General features: G+C 32.9%; 1 protein-coding gene across 1 annotated transcript in view; it reads left to right on the forward strand.

Moving 5' to 3' along the window:
* The window catches only part of LOC137402469 (fibrillin-2-like), a 91,843-nt gene extending 82,494 nt beyond the window's left edge, over nt 1–9,349 (forward strand). Inside the window, exons 50-54 of the mRNA XM_068088969.1 lie at nt 337–465; nt 1,050–1,178; nt 3,485–3,613; nt 4,634–4,785; nt 8,987–9,349. Coding sequence (XP_067945070.1) covers nt 337–465; nt 1,050–1,178; nt 3,485–3,613; nt 4,634–4,785; nt 8,987–9,349 — 902 coding nt within the window. The remainder of the gene's footprint in view (nt 1–336; nt 466–1,049; nt 1,179–3,484; nt 3,614–4,633; nt 4,786–8,986) is intronic.
* The last annotated feature ends 2,795 nt before the right edge of the window (nt 9,350–12,144 follow it).

The raw sequence follows: 12,144 nt of genomic DNA on the forward strand, positions 1-12,144 counted from the left end.
TGATATAGCACATACGAAACAAACTGATAAATCAAATTTTGCTATAAATCCTCGTAGGTCATAGTAACAGAGAGTTTATAACCTGAAAATCTAATGATTGGTTTAGCATGTTGGTGTTATGAAATAGCAACCTGGTTTGCTATGAAGGATGCAATTTTTAGGCAAATATAATCAATTATCAACTAGTATAAAAGGATTATTTGGTTTTAACATTTAAATAACAACTTCAAAAGCTAACACACTCAAGTAATATTTTGGCTGATGTCTGAATTCTGGTTTTGCAATGCAACACGTTTTTTGTTTCTTCAATCGAATTTCTCACCGTTTCTTTTTCAGATATTAATGAATGCCTGAATAAAAAGCGTCTTTGTGGAGGAGTTGGTTCACAATGTGTTGACACTGAAGGTAGCTACACATGCGAGTGTCTTGAAGGATATAAACAAGATGATGCTTTTGGTTGCAGAGGTGAGTATTACTAGTATTACAAGTGCACGAGCACTATTATTATTATTATTATTATCATCATTACTGTTATTACTATTGTTATAAAAACTGTCTTCCCAACCGTGCGGTTGCTAGCAAGTAAGCCTGGATCTTAGCTTGAAGCCATAGAATTATTTTTTGTTGAAGAGTATTTCTTGAAACCTGTGTAGTCTCTAGTAGCGCGCTCTTCTGAATTGTTTATTGAAAACATTTAAGCACAGACCTCAGTAAGATATAAGACAAGGTTGCTTGATATTGTCCCACGCACTCCAATCGCTATAAGTATCATTTTTCAGCACCTTCATTTTTAATTTTTGATGGTTAGCTGAGCTGATAATACATGACAATGTATTTTGCAATACTTAGAAAGCTTTTACCAAGTTTTATAATACTCACACTGGAAGGTGTTTTAACTATTCTTGCCTATATCGTTAATTGGCAAAAATGGCATAATTTCTCTCTTGTGATGCTAGTTCATATAATCTGTAAACTGATACCACACGTAATTAAATGAGCAACTATCATACTGAAAAAACGCTATATTGAAATATACAAACTAATTGTAGATATTGATGAGTGTAAACAGTCAAGTTCACCGTGTACAGGAAAGAATGCAACTTGCACCAACACTGATGGTAACTTTACATGTGCATGTCCTCCCGGGTTCACTGGAGATGGAGTGACAAGCTGTACAGGTAAGGTTACCATCGATTATCAGTGCTACTGAGGCCAATAATCAATTCGTTAGTTTTTGTTCAACTTTGTGTGCCATGAGCCACATAGTGTGGCTTGGTATAGCATTTGCATATAGCGAAGGCTTCTTGGAAATCATTTTATGATTAGTGATAGGTTGATTAATTAGTGTAGCGAACCTGTAATTGAAAGAAATACCTGTACTTAAACAAAATGAAACAATTATTCGCATGGATTTAGCCAATATAAATAATGCTTACAGCCTATCCTGAGTGCAGTTTCATTTTGCAAAAAACTTTATTTTCTATTGCAATTTCTGTTTAGTGATGGCGAGTGCTGTCAGACACTTTACAGCTGCTAAGGTTTCTTTGATTTTAGATCTATGGATTTTTTGTGACTTTTATTGAACAATATCACTACAGGAAGTGAATATTTTTATCTTTAGCAGTAGTAATAATAATAATAATGCCGTCAGTTGTAATAATATTGATAAATTATCCGACCCTGACATAATCGCAGTCGTAGTGAAAAATGCAAAAAAAAGTGTCCGAGCGCGTACTGCAACACATTTATGGTGCTTTTATGGCATCAGCTGATGAAAATTTCTATTCTGATTAATTCGGTATGAAAAACTGTTTGACACGTAGTTGGAAAGTTATGACACTTCGCATGCGCCCTTTTCAAATATTAGGATTTAGCGAATACGTAATTATGTCCCGGCAAAAATAAACAGTTCAGTAGCGAACGAGTTTATACATTGATTGTTGGATACTTTATTAAGCGTTCAGGTTATATTGTAAGTAGCCAGTCAGAACTTGCTCTTGTATGTTGTTAGTACATCTATTAACTTTTGGCTCATTGAAATACTGTACTCATTAAAAACTAGTCTTGAGTTTTTATATATTCAAGAATATTTATATGTAATTAATTATATATATATATATATAATTAATTAGTCACTATATAACATATAGTTTTAATAATATTTTTGTATTATTTTTCTTATCGTGCTTATACTCACCGCACGCGCACCTTCAGTGTTAAACTTACACAACAAACTTACCACAAACACGTTTGTGGTATTTTTCATGGCATCAGCTGATGTAAAGTTTGATGATGATTAATTTGGTATCAAAATTTGTTTGAGATGTAGTTCGAAAGTTATGACATTTCATACACGCCCTTTTCAAATATTGGGTTTTACTGAACTTTTAATTATGTCCCGGTAACAAATCATATCGATAGCGAAAGAGATAATATATCAATTGTTTGCTTTGAGTTTGTGAGATACTTTATTATGTATTCAGATTATACTGCGAGTAGCCAGACTAAATTAGCTCATACTGGTGCAAGTAGATGTATTAACTTTTTGCTATTCCAAATACTGTACTCACTAAAAACTAGTCTGAGAAATATCACACAGGTGAAACACTTTGATCAATAGCATGAGTACAAAACAACTGATATTCAAGCAAAGGGATACAGTGAACAATCTGAGTAGTGAAAATATCTAATACTACAGTTAAAATAGTAAAATAGTATTTTCTGTCAGTTGCTAGTTGAAAATTCTATTTTAGCTTAAAATCTCAAAACTATGATTTTAGAGAACAAGTCAAATCTTATAAAGTTAACAGCTAGTCAGCACTTGTTGTATTATTGTGTAAGTTGAGAGTTTGATGCTCTGTTACCAGATCAATATACAATTATATGACAGTCCGTATTTTAATGGTTACCTTTAACAGTATTATCTAACCTTCTTATTTGATTTTTCTTGTTCATTTCTTGTTATTATTACTAGTACGCTCGACAGCCACGTGCACCATGAGAGATCAAAATTGGTAATCAGGATAATAGTTGGTAAATGTACAAGCCAGACAAATGGTGTAGAGCTTAGAGCCCAGGACTGTAAATCATAGTACCTGGGAGCAAGTCTGCCTTACACTCTACATTTGACATCGGACAGACAGATTGATGAAAACTGCAATTTCTGTATGAGGAATACCTAGCATGCTTATTACAAATGTTTTTGTTACATTTTTGCTATTATTAGCATTACTAGTTATTATTGGCACATAGCCTCAAAGTTACGGGCACCATGAGAGATAGTAATCAATAATCAGGATATGCATAATTAATTTGTGATGATACAAGGCAGCCAAGTGATGTAGTGCTCAGACAACAGGATTGTAATTAGGAGAACCTAAGTACAATTCCTGTGTAAGGCAATAATTTTCTCAATGCTCAAAGTATGACCTCGGACGGACAAACGGGCACTGGGTATTAATGTTTATGAAACTTTTTATTACAGACATTGACGAATGTTTGGAAGACCCTACAGTTTGCAGAGGATACAACGCTACTTGTGAGAATACTAATGGAAGTTTCATATGCAGGTGTCCTCAGGGTTTCACCGGAGATGGTTTATTGATATGCAATGGTAAGACAACAATAGGCTACATATTTGGCAAGGTTGGAGTATTTAGTCATAGAAATATGGTAGATGTTTACTTAGGGCATCACATACTAGATTTGTCATAAAAAAACTATTTTGATATTGAAATTTAAAAGTTATAGTTGTTTAAAAAAGTTTGAAAACCTTACAGTTGTTTTATTTTTTCTCTTAATTCATTTAAACTGCACTAAAAACACTATTCTTGTGATATGAAGTTTAAAAGTTGGAATGGTAAATGTTGTATATATTGAATAAAAATAAATTTACTGTCCAAATACTTTTTTATTACCCGGGCAGTGCCTGGCATTCAACTATTGTATATATATATACTAGAGCAGCGTCATTGAGGAGAGGATGCTGTGATCAGTAAAGCAATAAAAAACATTAGATGTAGATGATGTGGTGAGTAGCCAAGTCAGTTCTAGTAGAGGTCTTAAAGAGCTTTGCCTTAGTAGTTGTTACAGTAGTCATTCTCGTTCAGTGTTTAATCCGGTCTGCTGACCTCGCGATATGTGACAATCTCTAAAATAGAAACAAAGTTTTTAAATTTCATGCATGAATCATAATTTAGCATATTTTAACGCTTAGATTTCTGTTTAAACTTATTGTATTGGCTGCAGGAGTTTCATATCTAATAAGACAATAGAATTTTTCTTGATAGATTTTAAACTTGTCTTTTAATTTCAGTTCTGGTATTTTAAGCCACAGAATACAGCACTTATACAGTACGTACATAGTTTGAACTTAATCTGGTCAAAATGTTTGGGCTTGTGATTAACTGGGATCTCACTGGGCCAGAGTATGAGAAAGATTCATGTATTTTTATCATTAGTTATTGTTCATTTTTAACGGCTTTTTTACTCCAATATGTACTGAAACCATGAAAGATGAATTGCAAATGAGAAAATGATTACCACATCTAATTACTTACTCTAAAATCTATAAACAAACATATGTTTTGTGTTTATATTACTTACCGATAAACATCGCTTTGTTATCTTTTAGCACCACCAACAACAACCACTTCGACATCTACTGTAATCACAACAACAACAGCTCCGATATTCCAGTCTATAGTCTCAATTAATGTGCCCTTAATGACGGAGGACAACAATTTGAAAGCCCTCGAGATTTATCGACAGGCTGTTGCCAAAACGGTAAATTTTTTAACTTGTTATTTTTAAATGCGCTTTTTCTCAGGACCAATTTGAGTAAAATTTAAATTTGAATAGGAATTATATATTTATAAAATAGTAAAAACTAGAAAAACATAGAAAACTTCAACTTCCATAAAATATAAAACAAAAGATGTAATAAGACACACACACATACATGTATGTGTGTGTGTCTCATCCTATAATGTATACTCCCTACACTCATATCTATTCTAACTTCTAACTCTATCAGTATCACACTCTTAAGATAAAATGTCTAAAATGAATCTCATACATCAGTAATATTACTGGTGTATGAGATTCAATTTAGACATTGTGTATGCGTGCCTGCGTGTGTGCAATATATCCTATAGTGAATAGTATTTACATGTGAAAAATCTATCTTTCAGTATATATGTCCTCGAAATCGAAACATTGCAGTAGATTTGACCTCGAAACCTCCCATTCACCAGGCAATAACCTAACCCACTAAGCTACACAAGATGTAATAGATTCATTGGCAATCCGAGTCGTTATCGAGTTTAAATTATTAATAGCACTCTGCGTTATGCACACCGTCCCTTAAGCTCGCTCTCAAGGCTTTTATTAGTAGCTTTCGCCATACATATAGTAGCTTACTCAAATTAGTCATTGGCATTGCGCCAGGCTAATGGCAAGTGGCAGGCAACTACCTTAAAACCTCTTACTGAACGCCACCTTTATTTTAATGCCACTTTGACAGTCTTTGATATTTACGAACCCATAATATCAAAAGCTCAGTAGAAAAGTGTCAACAAAATTGTATTAATAATGAATCGTTTACATTAATAACAATTAATTCTCTCGCTCTCGTTGTCACCCTCTAAAGCTTTTAGCTTATTGTTTTGTAAAGATTTGAACGCAGCATCATAAAAATAATTAATAACGGTCTCAGGCTAGTAGTAGTTTTCTCTTTGGCGTGGTTTTGATACTTCAAAGTACCATAAAACGGGGTAACTTTGGCCGTTTTTGAGCGATAGTTTCAATGGTCAAGAAGTACAAATAGTATTTGAGTAATTGTTTTATTTTGTAAATAAAGAAACTATTATTTCTTACAGTTACTGCCTATTCAAAACTTCAGATAATAATCCAATTCAGAAATACACAAGAAATAAAGGGGTGGCCAAAGTAACCCCACATTTGGGGTAACTTTGGCCATCCATAGGTTTTAGTAATAAGCCAAAGTTGACAGTTCATAGGGCAACTTTGGCCACTCAAAATGTCAGAAAGTAAGAAGCTAATAGTAACAACATATTTTACAAAGATAATTACAGGTAAACATTATGATAATAAGTTATAATCATTATAATAATAGTTATGCAATGAAAGAAGGATTGAAAATATAAAATTAATCAATTGAATTAATTACATTTGTATTTTAATAAAAAAATAAAGTGGCCAAAGTTACCCCAGCTGGCCAAAGTAAGCCCGATCTACGGTACATGTATATAAAAATGGTTTGCATTTCCGATGGTACAAAGGTTACGTTTAGCGAGCAAACCTTTAGGCATTGTACTTGCGCTAAATCCAACGAGTAAAAGTTTTTTTCTGCCAAAAGATGACTTGATGGTAATGTTGACTAGTTATGCTGTGCAAACGGGGAGTTGAGGTCAAATGAAAGGTTGAGGTGGAAGTTATTAGACAACTAGAAGATGTTCGTTCCATCGAATGCATCCATCAAAACGCAGCTATCCAGGCAAACGATACAAATATTTTTGTTTTAAAAACGTTAAATTTTTGTTTGTGCATTTAGCATAAGTATGGCTCATTTATGTCTCTTAGTCATGAATATATCTTTGTAGCATTTGATAGATTATCATTATATAATTTATGAGTTTGCAGATTTATAGCATATTCATTGATAGCATCATTGTGGTAATCTGATCCTACAATTGATCGACGCTCGTAACTCCTTTTCGATTGCTCATAAAAAACTATTTTTGGCTGCAAACTGTAGCAAACATATCAATAAGTGCAATGAGCTTTTATGCAACATTAGTAAATATAAATACAAAATAAAAATTGTCTTCAAACTTAAAATGAAATGAAGATTAAAAGCTCGAGCAAATTGCAAAGCCAGACACCGGCTACAATATCATTGTAGGTTAATTGCAAGCGATAGATATCAATTGGTAGAAATATTTTTCGGTTTCTCATTGCATATTTATTAAAAGATCTTTGACAATTTGGAGGTAAGTCATCAGATTTATTGCATTCTAAAGGTTTAATATCGCTCCGCCGGAAAAAGAGGGCAAAATATAAGCGACATTCACTACGCCTGTAAAAGGGCTAAATTTATCTTCCCGAAATCTGACAAGCCATTTGGAAAATACATTGTCAGAAAAAGTGTTGAAAAATAGACCGCCATCATGTTCAATTAAACGCTGTGCGGTACGCCTGTCGCTTGTGTATTGCCTGTCGCTGTTTATAAGCTGTTTTTAATACCTGTGCGATGCCCGGCATTCGCCTAGTATACATACGGCTCATATATATACTAGCCGAAATGTAAATTTGTAATTTGTAAAATAAAGTATTGTGAAGACAATAAAGAATCATGTTTTATAGTTAGGCGAAAAATATTTTCTACATCTACATCATACATGTAGATATATATATAGATATGTCAGATATATTTATGGTGGTTTATAATTTTTTTAAGGTAAAACAATGAAAATAATACTTTTAACCAAGGTCTGTTTGTTGACGCCTTGTTAAAACTTACAAATGATGCTGTTTAATCTGCTCGTTTTGGCTAGACTTCTTGTGTATCACAAACATTTTCAAAGAACAAATATCATGTAAATTACTACCAAATTTACCATAAACTACTGAATATTCGTACTTATGATTAACTGTGTTTGTTATGAGAACAAAGTCTTTAGAGAGATTTATACATTTTATATTTATTCAATTTTTAATGCTCTCTAAAATTAATTTTCTGTTATTTGTCATTGTTTAATAAACATTCTTACACGCAAAGTACTGAAATCGTGAAAGGTGAGCCGCGAAGTAGCGAGACTTAGACGTGTGCATCACAAACATCTTCAAACAATAAATTTCATGTAAATTACTACAAAAGTTAATACAGAATATGCTAATCAATACAGCTTCAAACTATTTCACTCGAAGTTTTAAAACAATTAAACCTGAAACAGAGTTGTCCAATAGGTAGTTCTCTTGCACAAATAATATATTTCATCATTTTTATCTTTACTAGTTACAGCTTTAGCAGGTTTTGAAATAATATAATTTCATTTGTAGCGGTTTTTCTGTACTGACCATTTCATTTATTGCCCTTCCTCTTGTGTTCTTCAATAAATTTGAGCTAATTTTTCCAGTTAAATCAGTTTACCATTTTCTGTGTAGACTACCTCATAGTGTGCGTATTTTTAATGTCTACATGTAGGTCAACCCATAGTTTTAAAGCTTTTCTCCAATTTGATTACTAATTCTTATTAAACAGTCCAAAATACTCTTTAACTTTTAGCTTTATCTCTCTTCTCCTTTTATTAAAATTAAAAGAAATATTCATATTATGACAAAAATCTTGTTATTAATACGGTGATCAAAACAATTACTGAACATCTTAATGCAAGTTGTAAAATATAAATTTAAAATTCACATCAAATAGTCCTAACAAAAATACTCCTTAGTTTTTAATCATATCTTCCATCTCAATTTCATGGAGTGTTTCCTATTAAATTTGTGGTTCAAATTCTTATTAAAAATTCTCAAAAACTTTTTACTCTGGTCTCTTGTTTTATTCTTCAACTGCCTGTGTGATAAATAAATTATGATTTTCTCATAGACTATAATGTATTCTACTTATTTAATTACAGCTCTCATAATAGCTTTGAGCATTTTATTGCCAGTTTAAAATTGAAATTTCAAGTTATGCAGTTCTTATTAAATATAGTGTCAACAAAAGTACTCTTTAGCTTTTAGTCTTATCTAACATACCCTTTCCATAGATTTCATAGAGTGTGACATCTCTTTATGAGTTTGTGGTTTCAAGTTTCATTTAGAATTCCTAATAAATGTTTACCCTAGTTTCTTGCTTTGCTCTTCATCTGCTTGTATGATAAGTAAATTATGATATTCTCATAGAGTACAATGTATTTTTGTGAGTTCTAATGCTAATCTATTTCCAAAATATTTGTTACAGCTAGAGCAGTATTATGGTACCTCCAACCAGACTCATAACATCACATCCGTCAGTTGCTCCTCGGATAACCAAAGTAATGAAGACTTCAGATGTATCGTAGAGTGGTTGCGCATACCAGTAAGAAGGGTTAAACGTCTGGCTGGTTTTAGCCTGGCAGACGTTCTCAATAAACATTTGAAAGAAAACATTGACAAACTCGGGAAAGATAAGAATATTACCGTAGCTGTTTCTGGTAATGCCACAGATGATCAGATTTCTCAAAAAAGCGAAGTTGTTCTAAAGACGACTACAACCACAACAGCATCTCCGTCATCAAGCTGGATGACTAGTCCTACTACAACTCTGACAGGTAAATCTGTTTAGGTGTAACTTTTGAACATTCACCTGCAGAGTATGTTTTAGCACCACTGATTTATTGATTTGTAAGATATTTAAGGGTCACCCATGTCATTTTTTAAAATATTTCATAAGAAAGTATCAATATTTCTCTATCATTTGAGATTTTTTGATTTTTTTATGTGACAATACTGCCTGAATGTTTCAAGAATAAAATGGGCCAAACTTTATCACGATTAAAATGTCCATAATATACATGCCCAGACATCTCTATAAATGATGTCAGTAGTCATATGTATATGTTTATAAGTGACTAGCTGTGCTACCCAGCGTTGCCCGGGTAATAAAATGGTCTTTGGAAAAAAATTGATTTGTATTTAACATATAAAAACATTTACCATTCTAACATACAAACTACCTATCATGAGAGAAAGAAATTAAGGCTGAACATAAAAACAACTGAAAGGTTTTCAAACTTTGTTAAACAACTGTAACTTTAAAACTTTATTTCATGAGAAAAAAGTTTTTTGCAGGGCAACTAAATTAAAAACAAAGCAAACAACTGTAAAGGTTTTCAAACTGCTGTAATTTTAAAATCTCATAACTTTCAGCGACATATATCTTTTAATAGCGTACAGTGGAACCATAACAAAAACTGAGTTTTTGTTACCTCGGTTTTAACAATGTTAAAACCGAGTTAACAAAATAATTTCAAATAACTCAGTTTTTGAAGAAAACTGAGTGGTTCAAGATCCGAAACAAATTTTTTCATTAGAATAAAATTATGTAAATTTTAATCCGTTCAAATGTTAGAAAACAGCTTCGGTAAAGTATTTATTTCAACATTTTACACCAAAAACTGTACACTGCGTACTATAATTAAAAAATGGGTAGATATAGATTGTGTTCAATTTGAAAAAAATTGTTTACTATTTAAGATGATGGAAAAAAACAAAGTAACTTTTTTGTATGTATTTTTTGCTTTTAAAACATCAGAAGACTTACCAGTTTAGATCCAATAACTATAATTGCAGAAATTGATAAGGAAACAGCAACAAAAATGCAACAGATCAATTACATCAAAAATCGTTTAAAACAGAAAATATAAACATCAATGGCACGTTTACTTCACATCTTTGAAGGAGAATCTTCTTCCAAAACAATTTAGGGTAACTCGACTGGAGGGGTTATCTCTCTAGGAAATCTCTTTGGTAGACGAGACGTCGTCCCAGATGGTTCCTCCCTTTTTGTAAAAGATTTATGAAGCGTAAATTGCTTCTCCGTTTTTTAGCGAATGTTTCTATGGTGTTTCCAGAGCTGTTCCAATTCTAATGTGCATGCTCCGAATTTATGTTCGAGATCCGAGATGAACAACTCTCAAAATCTTTGGTCGAAAACCGAGTTGGTTGAGAACCAAAGCGTTCGAGAACCGAGGTTCCACTGTACGTATATAATCAGTACACAACTCACCATATTTCAAGTTCGAGATAGTTTATTGTCGATATCGTTCGGCAGATTAAATTAGCCCTAACAAAAAAATACTGAAGAAGCATCGCGTTGCATATACTTAGGTCCCAAAGTATTTCTGAACAGAGGCATCGTCACTCGTGGATGCAAGGCTAAAGTAATTAGCACACGCATTGTGTATACCCTATATGAAAACGCAGGTATGATCGCTATGCCGTTCTAGCTCAGTGGGAGAGTATCCGGATAAGAAACTTATCAATGCGTTTGTGGTATTTGTCGCGAGTTCAAATCCATCGAAATGCGTAATTTCATTATCAAGATTTTAATAGTTATAGCTGGACAAGCAATATGATGAACACACAAACTTGGAGAAACATACATATATAAAAATGATGTCAGTAGTTATATATGTATATGAGTAGTATGTAGAGAGCAGATCTACACAAAAAAGTGACGGATCCAGCGGGGGATAGAAAAAGGGGGGTTGCGAATTAAATTGGCTAGGGGTGTAGATTGAATTGCGTGGAGTTGAATGAGATGTTGGGGTTTGGGGGGAAATTGTGGTGTAGAGTAGGGGGTTGAATTCGAGGGGGTATGGATCCGCTCCCGGCGTAATCGGCGGATTATCTGTGGATGAGTCATCCGATTAGTGGGGGATGAGTCATCCGATTAAACGTGGATTATCGCGGGATTAGTCGGGGGAATCGTTGCGGATTAGTCGGCCGAATCGTCGCGGATTATCGGTGGATTAGTGGGGGGTGAATATCTGGGACATCGAGGGCTGGTTGGTTTTCCGTAGTGGAACTCGCGGATTATCGAGGAGAGCGAGAGATTACCGGATGAGTGAGGGGGTTAATATCTGGGACACCGAGGGGTTGATTTTCCGGAGATTGTTATATATTTGAAACATTGAATATATATGAGAAAGTGTTTATGTACAAAGTTATTTTTTGAAGATTTGATGTTTTTGTAATGTTGAAGCTCTTGAATGGTTAAGAATTTTAAGGAATTTATTTTCGGTTTTTTTGTATGTAAGATTGAAATTTGTTGGAGAAATTAATATGTTGAATGAAAGATCAGTTTTATTACAAAATTATTCACTTTAAAAGATATATTTATATGTATTATTCATTATTTCCATCATCATTTTGTTTCAATAAAAATAAAATAGTTTATGTTTAACTTGAAATATATGAAAATGTTCAAGTAGATAGGACACAATAAAGATAATATAGTATAAATGAAACATTGAATATATAAATAAGAAAATGTTCATGTACAATCTTTATAACGAAGTTTGTATCGAGTTGTTTATCATTCACTCATCGTCATCGGAAATATCTATGATAGCAGAT

This window comes from Watersipora subatra, chromosome 8 (genome assembly GCF_963576615.1).
Source record: "Watersipora subatra chromosome 8, tzWatSuba1.1, whole genome shotgun sequence".
Taxonomy (NCBI): domain Eukaryota; kingdom Metazoa; phylum Bryozoa; class Gymnolaemata; order Cheilostomatida; family Watersiporidae; genus Watersipora; species Watersipora subatra.